This window comes from Ruditapes philippinarum, unplaced genomic scaffold, assembly GCF_026571515.1.
Source record: "Ruditapes philippinarum isolate M1 unplaced genomic scaffold, ASM2657151v2 ctg7326_1_1_1_1, whole genome shotgun sequence".
Classification (NCBI taxonomy): domain Eukaryota; kingdom Metazoa; phylum Mollusca; class Bivalvia; order Venerida; family Veneridae; genus Ruditapes; species Ruditapes philippinarum.
In genome coordinates, this window is record NW_026863863.1 from 26,005 (window position 1) to 44,813 (window position 18,809).

The 18,809-nt window shown below is 31.8% G+C and overlaps 2 protein-coding genes across 2 annotated transcripts; both read right to left on the reverse strand.

The window, feature by feature from the left end:
• Positions 1–5,831: 5,831 nt before the first annotated feature.
• Positions 5,832–10,129, reverse strand: LOC132723587 (uncharacterized). The gene is made up of 2 exons (XM_060708340.1): positions 9,764–10,129; positions 5,832–8,149 (listed from the first exon to the last, which is right to left on the reverse strand). The coding sequence occupies exons 1-2, from the start codon at positions 10,096–10,098 to the stop codon at positions 6,829–6,831; spliced, it is 1,656 nt and encodes a 551-aa protein (XP_060564323.1). The 5' UTR covers positions 10,099–10,129; the 3' UTR covers positions 5,832–6,828.
• A 1,392-nt stretch (positions 10,130–11,521) lies between these two features.
• LOC132723588 (uncharacterized) lies at positions 11,522–18,289 on the reverse strand. The gene is made up of 2 exons (XM_060708341.1): positions 17,964–18,289; positions 11,522–14,173 (listed from the first exon to the last, which is right to left on the reverse strand). The coding sequence occupies exons 1-2, from the start codon at positions 18,281–18,283 to the stop codon at positions 12,856–12,858; spliced, it is 1,638 nt and encodes a 545-aa protein (XP_060564324.1). The 5' UTR covers positions 18,284–18,289; the 3' UTR covers positions 11,522–12,855.
• Positions 18,290–18,809: the final 520 nt, after the last annotated feature.

Here is an 18,809-nt window from a genome sequence, read left to right on the forward strand (position 1 = left end):
GCGTGACCTTACTACATACTTATATATGGTCAGCTATTATCTTACAGGGAAGGGCCCATGACAATGTTGCAAAAACTTTTGGCCAAACCCTTTTGTATATTTTGTAATTATGTTGATGTAAAAGAATTGATGAATTATATTATATATGCAATAAAATATTATCAAACTTATTGTTCACAATGCATAACTTGAACATGATTTGATATTGTTTAAGACAAATTATAGAATTCTACTGTAACGTTCTACCAATATATAATGATTCAGTCTACTGAGTTTACATTTTTTCTCTCAAAATCACGCATAAAAAGTTGTCTAGCTCAGGACGGAAACGGTTCACTACCATTGCTATTCATGCTACGTATAATGTTTCTTATTCAAAGTAACATTTTTTTATCTTTTAAAAATGATAAAATGTTTCACTTTACGATCCCTGCTACCGGCATCGATCGTTATTCCTTCATCAGCGTATGTGTCTGCTCTGGTACTTTATTTAGTTTATTTATTTTTTTTGCTAAAAATATAGCATTCTTGTACCTACTACACCCCATACGCTTGCTAACAGTTTTCCATCTACACCCCGTATACAATCGTGCTAGGCTCTTTACACAAGGCAACGTCGTTTTTCGCAAATTTTGCTAAAAGCAGTTCGATTTGATGGATGAACACTCACATACAAGTAGAGGACATCTATATGCTATATTAAATACGGATTTTATACAACAAATGCCTTTTGGACCCGATTTACAGGTAAATATCAATATCGTTCGCAATGTCAACAAAACGGTACAATTTATCGCCGATTTAAACAAAAAATATTCAATTTGCAGAAAAAAGCAAATACTGCTCTAAACCCATACATATTTAGCTTCTCAAAATTGTTTAGTTTGGAAAAATCGATGAAGATATGATGGAGAAATAAGTTGAAACATTACCTTGGGTGAACTCGATGTTAACTTTTTAGTTTCGTTTTCGGAGTCTTGAAGGGCTTTATCCGGTGGACGCTGTACAACAGTGATTATGTCTGGTTATATTTACAATAACTATGAAACTGAATTTATTAATAAATTGATCGCAAAAATGAACATTTTCACGTTATCATCAATATCTGGACACTTTTTTATTTTATGTTTAATTATCATGGATATGTATTCTTTAGCTTTCGTTATTCCGTAAATATAAACATAAACTCATTGGGGTGCAATAAGTTTTCCTTTTGTCCTCAGAACTTTAAAAATTCATTTTTTTCAAAAATTTTATGAAATTGATTTTAAAAGGGTTCAAAAAAATGTATCCTTTAAATTCGGAAAGTGAAAAAAAACCCAAACCCTTTAAAAAGCGAGTTAAGTACGATATTTTCTTTTTTTTCGTTTTAAAATCGGTATTTCATTTAAAAATAAATTTTTTCAGCAAAAAATATATAATATATTCAAAATTGTGCATGTTAAAGCTTTTTGGGGATTTAAATTAGGCGGCCCTAAGGGTTTTTATGGCAGGAAAAAAAATATTTTGTTATATAATTTCAAAAACTCGTTTAACCATCTCTAAATCATGGATTTAATTGAAAATGTGAATGTTATTATACATATCAAGAGAATAAGAATATTTTGGAATTTTTTATTTAATTATGAATATATAGGATATGTTACTGCATGAAGTACAATTAATTAAAACTTCCTCCGTGGTCGAAGGGTTAGAGTCGATGACTTCTAATCCAGTTACTTCTCTGGCGTGGGTTCGATCCCCGGGAGATGCTTTGGTAGTTTAGCGCGGAGGAAGGGAGTCTAGTACTGATGTAACTCTCCAGGAACGATGGTTAGGAAACTACCCGCCTATATGACTGAAATACTGTTGGGAAATGGCGTCAAATGAAACAAACAAACAAAACAAACAAACAATGAATTAAAAACAATGTTCCAAAGCCTTCAATAGAAAAAAAAGTTACTGTCAGATAAGGCATGTTGTGATCTGGTTACTTCTCGATTTTGCGAGTATATGTTTAAATGTTTTACTGTGATCCTGTTTGCTTAAAATGTATCTCTTTCGACTTGTATTTCTTCCCGCTTCTTGTTTTTTTTCTTTTTTTAATTCATTTTTTTCCTACGAATTGTGGTAATCTCCCTCCCGTGGCATTTATGCATTTTTTTCTATGCTTAGTGTGTTAGCTAGTATGTTCGTAAATTGTTGATAAAATATGCAACAAAAATATCTGACATATATTTGCGGTTTGGATCGAAATATCCGTCCCTCGGGGACCCACCCATGGGCGGTAATGAGGCTTGGCGGGTCCCCGCTGGACGGATATTCGGAAACCGAACCGCAACATGTGACATATATTATTAGTAAAACATCTCTCAGAGTCCCTAGCACCGCCATATGTTGTTAAAACATTCGATCTTCTTTGTTTTGACATACCAAAATATCAAGTATTGTTCATATGTATTATATTTCACTACACTGATTAAAGCTTAAGAAAATAGCTTGTATTCAATGAAGATGTGGCTGAATATTCGTAAATGATTAAATGTATGATTTATCAAATTCATGCAGTCACCAAGAATATAAGGTTATGAACAAGCTAACATGTAAAGTAACCTGTGTTGGTCAAATACGTTTTACTTACCTGAGTGAGTCAAACACGACTAGTAAAATATGTTTTAGTAATTAGGGCAACATTTAACACTAGCTATAATTATGTTAAGTTTAAATAGACTGATATTACTATTCAATTATTAAGTTCTCATCAATAGTTAGTTCTGCCCGATAGAGTAATTGTTATATTGTTATCATAAATTACTATGCATGCAATACACAAATAAATTAATATGATAAATTGTAAAATGTAAAAATGTAAATAAATTGGGATAATCATTTTCATTATCTATACAATGAAATAAGCTCCATTGTGACGTAATCGTACCGTTTCATATCATTTTCATTATTTTGATTTATAGTTTATTTCACAAGAGAATAGTCTAGTATGAACGTAAAACTACACAAATAAAATTGTTTCATTTCGTACATTCACATTAGTTTTTAATGAGTAAATGACACTATACACAGATTGCTGTACATATTGTGTCTTGTAAAATATCAGATTTGTTTATGTATTCATTTATAGACAATTCAATTTATTTCAAGTAGCATTTTAACCGCTTAGCATGCACCATTTACTCATAAGGATATATATGTTCAAACACGGGTATTTTAGGAGTATTCTCTTTCAAAACAAAATACCAAATTTTAAAGTAGATATATTATACAATTATTGACTAGTGAGCCTTTGAATATGATGTGATATACCCCGGTAAATTACATTATTGACCGAGGCGATAGCCGAAGTCAATATGACATTTTGCCGGTGAATATCATATAATGATAATTATTTAATATTTATTAAAGTTATAAAATCCAAAATGACCGGTCTGCTGAATTTTGAAATATGTACACCAAGTTTGTAGAAGTCATGGCACTGAGGTCATAATTGTCTCGCCCGGGTGACACCAGATTAATAGTGAGTAACTTTTAATATAGAAGAATCTTCCTATCAGCAACCATTAGGCTAAAGGACTTACCGGTATGACCATCCTTTTAACGGGTACTATAAGGAATTAAAAAACTGACAACATAGGTCAGATTTTTACCTTTAAAAGGGCACCTGTATGCAAAATTTAAACAAGGCAGCCTTAAGGACAGCTAAGATCCCCTTTCCGCAGTGAACATTGAATGTGTAATTCTTGACCCTCTTACCAGCCACGCACCTTGATGTTGTGTCATGGCATATTCATTAAGCACATATTCTCTATGGTGGTGATTATTTTTGCCATGTTATTTAAAATCTTCCATAAATTGAAAAAAGGTTTTATGGAGAACAAATAACCTTGACCTTCGGGGTCAATCTCCTACGCAGTGATCTCCCCTTATATTCCAGTACAGATATTTGCCATCACAAACTTTTAAATATATCAAATATTTTGATATTTTTATATTTTTTTTAGCTTTTTAATTTTATTTTCCATTAATTTGTATACTTTTGATATTTTTTTGAATAAAATATAGCGGACGTAGGTGCGAAAAGTTAAAAATAAAACAGAAAGAGTAAAATGACGTTTAGATTTTCTATGTAAAACGGTCGATTATTTACATTTGAATTTCGACGTTACGTCATGTGACTTTCATCATCATGTGACGTCTGTGAAGGCCAGTGATTACAATTCTACCAAGGGAGGATATCACTGTGAGGAGTTTGCTTCGGGGTAGCAACCTGGATGTTGAGATCTGCAGATTGTGTCATGGTGGTAGATCATTTTGTGCCAAGGTTTTTTTTTAAAAACCTTTGCCATTGTAAATATAATTATAGCGCTGCGCACGACATGAAAAAAGTTAGATGTTTTTACATTTGGGACCTTGAGTGGTGACCCTACCTTCAGCGGGTTTGTGATTGCAATTGTTGTGCCTCTGGGCTAATTTGTTTCATAATGGTTGATTATTTCTACCCGATTTTTCTTTAAAAAAATTTGCAGCGGTTTAAAATGTTCATGCGGGCCCCAGACACAACCCTCTGATTTTCTAACATTTGACCTTTGTAAGTGGTGACCTTTGACCTTGGGTTAGCAATTCCCAATTATTGCGTCTGCAAACATTCGTCCTCATTAATGAAATTGACACTCGTCCAAGTATTTTAAAAAAATTTCTTTTCAAGCGGTTTTAAATGTTATGGGCAGGACACAAAATTTTTATCCCTTTTTAACCTACTGTTTTGGGAACTTTAAATGTTACCTGGGCCCTTGGGATAGCAAAAAATTTTATTGCTTTTCTCAAAATTTTTTCTCAAAATTTGGTGCCAAGCTATTTAAAAAACAGAGGTTTTAAAGTTAAGGAGGGGGCATGAAATGTAGACTTTTATACACCTGACCTTTAAGTGTGAACTTGACCTTGGGGGTGGCAACCTAATTATTGCGCTCTGCCCATGTTCTTATAGTGGTGATCAATTGTGCCAAGTTGTTTTTTTTTTAAAAACTTCAGTGGTTAAAATGCAATGGACCGGGCACGAAATGTAGACTTTTTAACATTTTTCCTTAAAGTGTGAACTTGACCTTTTGGGTAGCAAGCCAATCATTGCGCTCTGCATACCGTCTTAAAATGGTCATCAGTTAAGACAGTTTTTTTTCAAAAAGATTTCAGGGGTTAAAAAGTTATGGAGAGGTCACGAAATGTAGACTTTAAATATGAAAAGAAGACTTTTTGACCTTTAAGTGTGACCTTGACATTGGGATTAGCAACCCAATTATTGCGCTCTGCACACCGTCTCATTATGGTGATCACTTGTAACAAGTTATTTATAAAAAATATCAGCAGTTTAAAAGTTATGGAGCTGACACGAATGTATACTTTTTATTATGAAATTATGACATTTTAACATTTGACCTTAAAGTGTGACCTTTACCTAGCAACCAAATTTTTGCACTCTGCCTTTTGTCTCATTATGGTGAGTATTTGTGCCAAGTTATTTTAAAAAGATTTCAGCGGTTTAAAAGTAATGGAGCAGACACGAAAGTGTTACGGACGGACAGACTGACGTTCTCACAGGAGAGTAATTATGTGGCTACTCTATTGTTCTTTTTAGCCACACAAAAGAAAATAGCCACATAAAAGCATTACGGAATGAATGACATCAAAGAGAAAGAACAGTTACCTATTGTCCCTCTAGCCACATAATTACTCTCCTGTGAGTCGGAAGGACAGACGGAGGCCAGTCCTATAATTTCAAAGTTTCCCTTTTCCTCAAAAGAATATTGGTTGATCTTGTCAAATATTAAATACTTTGACCGTCTTATTTTGATTTTATTGTACTTTGAAAATATCAGGTACCACATTTATTATTAGATTTATCATTATTTAAGCAATAAATACCTATATTAATTGAATAATTAAAATTAAACATTATTTTCTTCCCAAAAAGGATATGAGAGATAATAAACAAATAATGTTAAAAGAAAAATGTTGACCCTTCTTCGGTTTGAACCCACGGCCTTAAATTTCAATGTAATTAACATTACTTCTTGGCTATTTGAAAACTCTTCTAAGAAGAATTTATGCACCTTAATATAACAGACGTAGCATAATAAAGTGGTCTTCAGTTGAACCCTTGATCAAAATTCCACATTAGAGTAAAAATGTCCCGTCCAAGAAGTCAATTTCTCGCCTATTGTATTAAAATCTTATAAAGCTTTGTGGTTAATTTGACGCTAAACTCTTTTTGTATTTTTATATCTTTTTCTTTCATTTTCGGCACCAGGTATGTTTTTTACAAAGTAAAATACCTTCTTCAATCTTGATAAAATATAACAGAGTATTGTTGACCTTGTTATGCATTGCCCTCAACTTTTCATCATGAATAGCATTTTCTACACGAAATGATACTTGATATGACCTTGAATTTAGCCCCGTGACTTCAACTTAATCATTCACTTCAGCCGTGCATTATAGAAATAGACTTGTTTAGCAGTAGGTATGAGGTAAGTGATCTAGGGCCATCGTGACTCTCTTTTTCAAGAAATACAATAATGCTGAATCAAATAATTAATAATTGTTCATTTATATCATTAAGATATAAAATGTCAGTCGGGAAGTAAAATATGCATGTTCTTTGAAATATATATAATACAAAAGAGAAACTTCTTTGCATGAATATTTTTGTACTATTCAGTGTAAAATAACATATGTTCGCATATATTTGTCTATAGCCATATTACATACGTAATTAGAAATCATCATTAATCAAATAGGCTTTTTTGGAATCCATTGAAGAAATAGCTGTAGTCTCATTTCTTATATATTAAAGTTACATATTTCGCCATCATCAAAGTAAAATATCTTCAAATGACGCATTGTTGATTCTGCGACTAGAAGGCGACTGTTCTGTTTGTCAATGCAAATAGCTTTCGGTGCTGCAATGGCGTCATTTTTGTTTAAAAGGTCACCAATGTATTTTCCATCCTTACTTACTACCACAATGTTGTTAGAATCGCGTCCAGAAATTAGAAGATTTCCATTCGTCGTAAAACAAATTCCCCAAGGAAAAGTAAGTTTTGAGATGAGACATTTCCACTTCCACCTTCCTTCAAAATCGAGACAAACAGCACCACCGTCTTTACAATCTGTGACATAAATGGCATTAGCCTCAACTAACAAGCTTCTCGGGGCAAAAAAATGGTTGCCATCTAAATCATCCTGAAACTTGCGAAGATGAATGCCCTTTATGTTAAATATATTTACTTGTCCTTGTTCTTCTCCGTCAAATCCACCACCAGCCGTATATATTTTTTGCTCAAAAAAGGCAATTCCACGACAATGAAATTTAGCATTGAAACTACCTTTAGAAACAGGGTCTTTATTAAAGCCTACAAGTTCAATTGTCATTAAAGAAGGCATAGTAAATGCTATCGTATGTTTTTGAATTGCACAAACCCCCCAAATAAAACACCGTGTGTCATAGGTCATATTCTCAGTTAAGTCACTATCTAATAATTTGATTTTTCGTCCATGAAAATCTGCTATACAAACTTTACCACCTTCTAATACACACATATTTGGGATATCAAATTTGGTGTCAGTGCCACCAAAGACATTTATAGCATCGAAACTACACTGATCTGTCAGAAAGGAAGAAAGAGTTTTCACAACTTTGTCAACGTATTTGTTATCATGTGTCATTTTGCAATCATCATTGTTGATTTGAATTTCTCTTAAAGCACGCTTGCAATGTAAGGCCTTCTTATACTCCAGCATTGCATTGTTTTCATTCATCAAGTCTTCTGAGAGCATACTGAATTTTAACAGTTCTTCTTTTGCTGCATCCATAAGTTTTTGTGTACTGCAAATATGTGGTTCGAGTGAATTTTCTATATCCTCCTCAGCTTCAGTCACAGCAGTTTCGATCAATTCAGTTATTGATTCTTTTAACACTTTTAGTCGCCTTATGTTTGTCTTCTTTCTCATTCTGAGCTGGGCGCCATGAATAGCATGTTTTTCATACGATAGTTTTAACGTTTTTATTTTACTTTTTAAATCTTCATCTAAAATTGCAAGTCCTCCCTCCTCTTTAAATGTACTTGCAACATCCGGTAAATAACCGATATCTTGACATGATCTGTAATAAGATATATATGCTTAAGTTATTGTTAACCTTGGACATAATGTAACGGGACAAACAACTGGAAATTAGCGCACGCTATAAATTGGCCAAATTTGACGCCTATACAGCCATTTTGTCTTTTTGGTCGTTGTAAATGGTACTATTATGCTTCTGGTAGTGTGAGCATATAGACACCATCTTGTCCGCATAATAATATGAAAAAGGATTTTAGGAATTTGATTAAAACTATACACAGTGAAAGAGACGATCGAGATGACGTGCAATGTTTAAAAACCATAACTCTACCTTACGCTGTTTTTGAATAAGCTTCATTAAGTTTAAAATGCTTGTCCGGAGTATCATTTCTTAATTATAAATGGTATGTTAATGAAACTAGACACACATTATAGGACAAGAACGAGAGTACGCAGTTTCATATTACCATGGCCTATAGCTTAGTTATTGAATAATGTCCCTTTACAAATTTTAATACAGTTTACTTAATGATGATTAATCGGAGTAAAGCTTAAATGTATTGAAGGATTTTGATCAGGATTTTACAAAGTAATAGATACAAGTGAAAGGAATTGCAGTGTTAATAAACCTTCATTCTAGTTCGCTTGTTATTTTAAGTATCTCCTTTTATGATATTTACAAATGCTTGTCCGAAGAATAACTTGAAAAATAGTGAAGGAATTTGATAACAACTTCACACAGTGATAGAGATTAGTAAGAGGAATTGCATTTCACCTAACCACCTTGCTTATTTTCTTTTTGATTATTTCTTAAAAATTAATAATACTTGTCTGGAGTAAAACCTCTAATTTAATTTTATTGAAATGTCACACAGTTATAGAGACTATGTGTTATGGAACAATAACTCTACATAACTTTGTTTTTCACTTATGTGAAAATATGAAAATTGGCCTTCTTGGGCTCTCATAGTGAAAATCAAACATGGCTGACTAAGTAGGACAAAGTCAGTTATCTCTTGACAAAAGATTAAGGTTATACATGTAATGTTATCCCCAATTTTCATATAGATCTATAGACAAAGCTCACAATGATAAATGATAACAATTTGAAAAAAAAATAATCTAAAAGCTATGCATTTAGTACTAATATATATAATATATACCGTTAGCTATTTAAAACTAAAATTTAAATAAAAAGAATATTTATATCGAAAGTGCTAAATGTATAAAGACGGAGTACATTGTTTTGTTAGGTTTATGCACATTTCATGAATGGCAAAATCCAGTTTGAAGAATGGTGTAGTGCAAACAGACACAGACTATTTTTTTTTAATTATTTACATTAAAACTATATTGTTTTCATAAACATATGACCGATTCTCGAAAGGGTTGAAACATAGAATGTCTACGTCATTTTACACACATGAACATTGTATGTAAACATTAATATGTTCCAAAACAAAATATTACATTGCTATTTTACGTAGGATTTTATCCATTTAGCAGTGATTTCAGGTATTTGCCATTCGTTTTTTATTATATAATTTGATACCATATTCTTTTATACAAGCATTTTCAAAGTATTTTTGTTATGAAATTTAAACAATAATTTTTGCAGTAGATATAAAGTTTTATAACCTTTAAATGAACTTACTTGTGATCTTTTGCTATGCAAACACGACAGCAGACGACATTATGATCACCACATACCATATCCTCCTCCTTGTCGGTGTGAAGTTCACATTTACTTAAACATATCGGTATGTGCTCTTTTGAAACTTCCTCACATTTTACTAATGTATGTCCTTTAGTTAAACCAAATTTCTCATGATGGGCCAGACATGTTGAGCAAAAGTACTCGCCACATTCTAAACAAAATCTCTTGGCTTCCACAAACCTTTCCTGTTGAGAACAAGGCGTACAATTGTAATCATGAGCTTCTTCGGACGATAAAATTTGTCCACACGTCGCCATTTTGTTTGCTAACATGTTAAGTTGTGCATAATAGTAACCGTAGATAAAAGCGGACTATTGATTTTGTAACACGCGTTTTATGGCACGCCACAATTGTTTACATACAGGACACTCTAAATCTCCGTCACAAACGATTTTCATTTGATCAGTGATGTTGTGCAATCTTTTAATGACATGTTGTATCTTGAAAAAAGAAAACATTATCTTTACCAGATAAAAGTAATAACAAAAATAAAAAAATATTGCAAGATAATTTGTCTATATCTAACTTAAATGAAAGTAGAAATGAGCATTTGTTAATAATGAACTAATTTAATTTCAAATGTCTATGTTGGATACGTAAGTTTCAAGAAAAGATTTTGAAATGAAAAGAGGACAAAATGATTTCATACAATCTACTTTTTAGTTCGATAACCGCACGGAGAATTCCTTCCCAATCTCAGGTCGCTGATCATGTGAAGGTAATTTGCGTTTTAGTTTTGAGTTATTTTGCACTGGCCATCAAAACGATCTTATTTTGTAATGAATTAGTGTTTATATCAACATTTTTCTAAAGACACATTTTTGGTATCAAGGGTATATTTTCTTTTTGAAATCTAATAGAAGAGGCACTGGTACAAAATTAATGTCATTTGACTATGTACATTTTGAAAAACTTTGTTCAATAAAATAACATAGGGACACTTTTTAATAATACAATTATTTCATTGTTTCATATTAATTGTTTGACGGGAAGAGTGATTAAGCCCTTGTATTTTGGGGTTCGGTTTTTTATTGTTTTTTATTGAATGAAAAGTTAAATGTGCAGCTGGAAAATTTAAAAAGGGATACTTTTTTAAAACCAAAAACACAAAAATGAATAACTGATTTTGAAACTTTTTGTAAACTCGTCAAAAAAGTAACAGTTTTCCCGGACGATGCGGGTCACTTGAAAGATTATGAAATCTTTTCTTCCGTCATTTGCACTGTACCGTGTTTGGTTTTAACAAGTTTGTGCGTTCCTTGCGGAGATGGGGTTTCCTGTCCTGGAAATGTTGCCACCTGTGGGGTTCTTATGAATTTAAGTAAAGAGGATGCTTTTAACTATTTTAATTCAAAATTTTACGAAATAATGAAATTTAAACAAAAAGGGAAACAAAAATAAAACTAAAAAATCCCCTGCAAATTTTTTTGGAATGATTTAAAAACTTTCCCCTTCCCCTTGAAAAAAGCAAAAAAACATTTTGAAAAACTTTATGCAAAAACGAAAAAATCAAAACTTGAAAATTTTTTTGAAATTTTGATATAAAATTTTTAATCTAAAGGTAGATATGCCATTGATAGAAATTGTTTATGGCTTTGAAATTATACATAATATATAAAAAGAGAGCTAGATATATTTATTATAAATCGATCAATTATTGAATTGAAATTATAAATACATTTATTTGTAAACTGCATTCATAGAATTTGATTGTGCCATATAGGCACATGTAGCCGAATGTTTTTGTACCAGTCTAGACATTTTTGTAAATGTTGTTACAGTTTATACGATACGAACTTTTAATCACATTGCTGTATTAACTATTGATACAAGCATATTTAGTAATACATATACATGTACATAGTAGTTGCATGATAATTGATTTGTAACGTGATAACATCTTTGTACTCTTTTTGCTGCCTTATTAAATACACACGTATATTAGAGAATGAACAAGAACATTGTATTCTAACAAATATACATTTTCACTCGAAAGAAGAAAAAGAAAAAATATACATCAATACAATTTTTACTGGGTACACAAAGGGACATCTTAAACTGTCTCGGAGTGGCGGCGTGGTCGAGTTGTTAATGCAGTAATCTAAGGACAGTTGGCCTCGTGAGTAAAAACCCCACCAAGGGCAACACACTGTTTCCGTGAGCAAGAAACTTTACACTCATTGCTGGTTGTGATCCAGGAACGGATTCGAGAGTGTTGTAACAACATTATACCGGTAGCTTCCAAATCAATCGAACTAAAGCTATGAAATACCCTGTTATTTATATGAATGTGGTTTTGTTATATTAAACTATGCGATTTAATCTTGTATATCAGGGTTCCTTTAGGGTAAGAACTTGTTGATATCTAAAATTTAAGTAACTGCAGCCCTCAAACCAAGATTAAACAATTAAACATTTACAACATTTTTCTTTCTTTATTACATGTACTACATATATGCATATGAATTATAGAAAAGATACATGGTTTTCTTCATATCTAGTATAATAATAGCATTCAATGATTAAACTCCTGTCCCTCATCAATCTACAATCTCCTAGAAAAATTAAAAGTGGATCCTATATACAAAGGTTACCAAGGCATAAAAACGTTGGAAAATAGCAATTATTTACAGAAATACTTTGAAAATTAGGGATAAAATAGAATCACTAACCTTTAAGAATACCTATTAAGTGTTTTTCTGGCTCGGAGGTGGTTATAGAATATTTAAAGATTTGGTAATCAGAGAGCAATTCCAGTATATATGTGTACATAAATAAATTCTTACTTCTTCGTTTCGTAAATATTTAGAATACTATTTACATTTCCTGCGATTGGAGTACAATAGTAAATAAAACCATCTTAATATCACCCCAACGCGTCAATATCTGCAGCTACATCATACTTAAAAGCCGTTTATATGTCCTGCCCTCTCAAAATAGCTTTGTTGACATAAATCAACTTGTCAAATTATTAACCCGCACACTTTCTAATCATAGGTTACCTTTTAATGGTATTTACTGGTTTAACATCATATATCACATTCACCAATGTAAAATATCTTCAGTTGTGGTTTCTTATATTCCGAGACTATAATGCAGTTGTTCCGTTTATCAAAGCAGATAGCCTTTGGGGCTGAAAGACCGTCATGTTCGTTTAACAGTTCACCTAAAAATTCACCATCTTTACTAACAATCACAATATTGTTTGAATCACGTCCACAAACAAAAAGATTCCCATTTGGCGTGAAGCAAATTCCCCAAGGAAATTTGCATAACGTGTTGTTACACACCCACTTCCTCTGTGCTTCCAAATCTAAACAAATGACGCCGTTTTGTTCGTCTGTGATGAATATTCCTTCGGTATTTACTACAACGCTTCGTGGAATGCTGAAAAAGATTCCCTGAAAATCTTGACAAATGCAGAGTAACTGCCCTTCCAAATCAAACACATTTAATTGCCCTTTATCTTCTCCTTTCATCCCACCACCAGTCACGTAAATCTTTTCATTAAAACATGCAATACCACGACAATGTAAATTTGCTATGAAGCTTCTTTTTAAAACTGGACCCTTATCAGTTGATATCAATTGAACTTTCTTCAAGCCAGACAAAGTAAATGCAATTTCGTGTTTGTTTATCTCACAAATCCCCCAGATGTTTCCTTCTACATTAAAACTTTCAGTTTCTTTTAAATCACTGTCAATACATCTGATTTTGTGGTTGCTATAGTCAGCTAAGAAAACAAAAGAAGAACTTTCACATTCTTTAACACATAAACTTGGGGGACCAAAACTGTTTCCAGGACCACCAATCGATATAGTTCCAAACAATAACCCATTTCCTAAACAGCTTACAACTGACTGTATAATTTCATTTTGAAACTTGTTGTCAATTATTAAGCAGTCATTGACAACGGACGCACAAGATTCAACTTCAATTTTCTTAAGTGCCCGTTTACATTCTAATATCTTTTTAAATTCCAGAATATCATCATTTTCCTCTAATAACTCCTCTGACAGACCGCTGAGTTTTGAAAGCATATTGTTATAGTTCTGGGTGTGTTCTTGCAAGTCGCAAATTTCAGGTTCAAATCGGCTTTCGACATTTTTCTCAGTCTCGGTGATAGCATTTTTAACACACTCGTCAATAGATTGACCTAGCATTTCTAAACGTTTCAAATACGTTATTTTTCTTGTTTTTAGCTTTAAGACTCTAGCAGAGTATTCTTTGTGTGCTGTTCTCAATTCCTCGATTTTATCTTTCATTTCCTTCTCTACCACTACGCACTTTTCGTCTTCCTTATACTTCTTCATCAAATGCGGCAGATAATCAATGTTTTGACATGACCTTAAATCAAAATAAATTTATTTAAGTTTATTGCATTTTGAACAGTTTCATCGTCAAGGGGTGATATTTTCAACACTGAAACCGTCAAAGAGTTTTAAAGGGACTCCGCTGAAGTTTTTGACATTACGGGAAAACAAACATGTTTTCAGGAGTTTTATACCATTTTATATAGGTATTTACTAGTAACTTGTGTGCAAAATTAACTTTCTCCCACGCCGTTGTTCCATCATTGTAAGAAAAATAAACAAACTACAAATTAACAAGTTCGTAATTTTTTAATTGCATATAATACATGAGAAAGTTTGCACAATTATATATATATATATCTATCTATCTGTATCTGTATCTGAGACGAGACAAATGTACAGGTATATACAAATGAAATGTTCACCTCAAATACAGAAAATAGAGTTTAAGAAAACGTGTTTCCAGTTGCAGAACTACAATAATTTGTTAACACTGTAAAATGTTTAATAAGACAAAAGTAGATTCACAAAGTTAAACAATTTCAAGTCATGCATGACGCGCAGCCCCTACATGACTGAGTATTAACAGAAATGTAACCATTTGATCATAGTCAGATCATTCTAGCGGGTCTAAAACGTCCGAAAGAAATAAAGCGCCGGGAAGCGTTCTGAAGCAATTTAAAATTTAATTTAAACAATCAAAATGGTTATATTTATTGTATATATAATTGTGTATTAAGGTATTTATGGTAGAAATAAAGTATTTTTATAAATCATTTTTTTCTTTTTATCCTACGTCCGAATGTAGTTCACTAGCTCAAAAACCTTCCTATACAGACGATGCGTACGGAAGGTTTGATCGATTAAAACATTTTTGTAAAATAAATCGTAATTTAAGTTTCATAATTGTTTTTGTAAGTAACATAAACAGGAAAAAAGTGTTTCATCTATAGCATTTTTAATTTCAAGCCAAAAAGATGGCGTCTATCCAAGCGTATTCGAAGTCGCTATGTGTAAGCCCCCATCTACACATATCCAAGTCTTGAATGCAAGTATCATATTCTCTTGTATTGCATAGTGCACACCCTACTTGAATGAGTTTTAAAGAGAAAATATGTGACATCCAAAAAGATAATTCATTGCAAAAAAGTTAGGCCCTGTCTACACCTATCCAAGTTTTGAATGCAAGTATCATATTCTCTTGTATTGGATAGTGTAGACACCCTACTTGAATGGTTTTTAAAGAGAAATTATGTGACATCCATGAAGATAATTTCTTGCAAGAAAATTAGGCCGCGTCTACACCTATTCAAGTTTCTTACATGTCACATTTAGATAAGCTAAATAAATGGCCCTTTCAACATTTTTTCAGGCACAATTTTTACTGAAATGTCTCATTAAGATAGTCCAGGATTAATACCTTTGTCTTTGCAATACTATCATGTTTCTGTAAAATATGTGAAAAAAGCGGGAAAATGATGCAATTAGCTAAAACAATGGAGTAATGAAATGCGCACATTCTTTTAAAAATTGAAAAAAATATGACAAAAATTTATTTTGATGCAAATTCTTTATTTGATGAAAGTTTTTCACTACATGAACAAGATCATTTTAAATCCATTTTGACTCTACTTGAAAAAGAGGTCTTTTTTCTTTTTTTTTTTTACAATGTATTTATTTTTTGTTTTTTTTTTGCTCTTCTGTGTATCAGCGAATTGATTTGTTCCTTTGACCAATTTTAATTTTCTTGCAAGAAATTATCTTCATGGATGTCACATAATTTCTCTTTAAAAACCATTCAAGTAGGGTGTCTACAATATCCAATACAAGAGAATATGATACTTGCATTCAAGACTTGGATAGGTGTAGACAGGGCCTTAGAACAGGTTCTATTTTTCTACAAGTTTTTGGCTGTCAAGACACTGATAACACCAGTTTGACACAAAACATGTGCCCGAAGGTTTGATAGTGCTGTTATTTTTATTATTTTCTGACTTTTTCTTGTTGATTCAGTGTACATGACCTTTGTTTACAATGTCTTGGTCAAAGGAACAAATCAATTCGCTGATACACAGAAGAGCAAAAAAAAAAAAAATAAATAAAAATTAATACATTGTAAAAAAAATAAATAAAAAAGACCTCTTTTTCAAGTAGAGTCAAAATGGATTTAAAATGATCTTGTTCATTTAGTGAATAACTTTCATCAAATAAAGAATTTGCATCAAAATAAATTTTTGTCATATTTTTTCAATTTTTAAAAGAATGTGCGCATTTCATTACTCCATTGTTTTAGCTAATTGCATCATTTTCCCGCTTTTTTCACATATTTTACAGAAATATGATAGTATTGCAAAGACAAAGGTATAAATCCTAGACTATCTTAATGAGACATTTCAGTAAAAATTGTGCCTGAAAAAATGTTGAAAGGGCCATTTATTTAGCTTATCTAAATGTGACATGTAAGAAACTTGAATATGTGTAGACACGGCCTAAGAACACGTTCTATTTTTCTTTAAGTGTTTGGCTGTCAAGACACTGATACACAAAACATGTGCCCCGAAGGGTGTGATAGTGTTGTTTTTTTTAAATCATTTTCTGACTTTTTTTTTGTTACTGATTCAGTGTTCATGACCTGTAAATTTTAGTAAATGTATATAATATCTTGGTCAGAGGAACAGATCAATACACTGATACACAGAAGAGCAAAAAAAAATCTGTTTTTCAAGAAGTCGAAATGGATTTTAAATGATCTTGTTCATTTAGTGAATAACATTCAAATAAAGAATTTGCATCAATTTATCAGCTCAAAAAATATTTTTCTCACATTTTCCAATTTTCCAATTTTTTTTTTAGATTAATGTACACATTTCATTTACTCCATTGTTTTTAGCTAATTGCATCATTTTCCCGCTTATTTATTCACATATTTTACAGAAACATGATAGTATTGCAAAGACAAAGGTATAAATCCTGGGCAATCTTAATTAGCAATTTCAGTAAAAAATGTTGAAAGGGCCATTTATTTAGCTTATCTAAGAAACTTGAATAGGTGTAGACGCGGCCTTAGGTTATGGAAAAACTAATACTGTAACAGTATTGTGATCGTAGCTTATTGGGCGGAGCGTCATGCACTCATGAAAAAACACCGGTAAACTCCGTACTTTTTATTGCTTTGTGTTTTCCCATACAATGCATGTTTGAACTATATAGAATATCTCGACAATAACGGTATTGTAAACATCCCATTTAAAGTTAGAATATGGATGTAATTTGGTAAAAAGGCAAGGGCATTTTTTCACGTATGTTTTCAAATAAACACATGTAAAAAGCCATATGCAAACGTGCGCATATCTATAAATTTATATCGATATTTACATTTCAAGATTTATACAAGTCCAATAACAAGAAAAAACACGAGAAAAAACAAAACAAAAAAACAACACGAATTACTTAATCACGCTTCCAACCTATAAATTAAGACAAGTGAATGCCATAATGACAGAGATAAATTTCAGTTCGTCAATGACACAAAAACAATGACAGTTTAACATGTCTGGGATTTTGACATCGAAAGCCCTCCATATGTGTGATCATATAATTATGTTTTGTTAATATGTAAACAAAGGCGCAAGTTATCATCCTACGACAGTAACTCAAATCACGGTAATAATCGCAATATTTAAGCATTAGTTTGTTTTTAATATGTTCATTTTTACAGTTCTAGATCTTTAGAAGATTTTAAAATTGTATGTGCATTTTTTAGGTAAAATCCTTTAAACCTGTGCAAGTTTATAATAAAAGTCAAAATATTTTAGAACATTTACCTATGACATGTAGTTATGCAAACACGACAGCAGACGACATCATGATCACTGCAGACCATATCCTCCTCCTTGTCGGTGTGAAGTTCACATTTACTCAGACGTGCTGGAACTTGATCTTTTGAAACTTCCTCACACTTTATAAGAGTATGTCCTTTAGTAACACCAAACTTCTCATGATAGGCCAGACATGTTGAGCAAAAATACTCGCCACATTCTACACAAAATCTCTTGGCTTCCAAAAACCGTTCTTGTTGAGAACAAGGCGTACAATTGTAATCATAAGCTTCTTCGGACGACAAAATGTTTCCACACGTCGCCATTTTGTTTCTAACATAATAAGCATAAATTATTATGGCACGCCACAGTTGATTATATACACAGTGACTCACAAGCGAGTTTCATTTGATAAGCGATGTATTTATTGTGTAATCTTTAAATGACATTTTGAAACTTGAAAACAGGAAATATTATATTTATCATATTCAAGTTTTTACAAATATTTGACAAGATTTACATTTGAATTTTATTTAAATGAAATTAGATTTTTCTACAGGTATTTAATAACTTGATTATAGTATTTCTGTTAGTATGATACAAAATTAAATGTCTATATAAGTTCTGAATACAATATTCAACAGTCTTGAACGAATATATTACGAACAATTCATCTTAGTTCCTCTTCATTCATCATGTATATATCATATCAATGAAGGCATTTTCTAAAATATTTGAGTTATTTGATGTGTTATTATTGAGATTTTTCGTAAAGAATTAGTACTCGTATCGCTTTTAGTAGACCCTTTATGAAAAATCTTTAGGAAGAGACAAACTTTAGTAATTAATGTT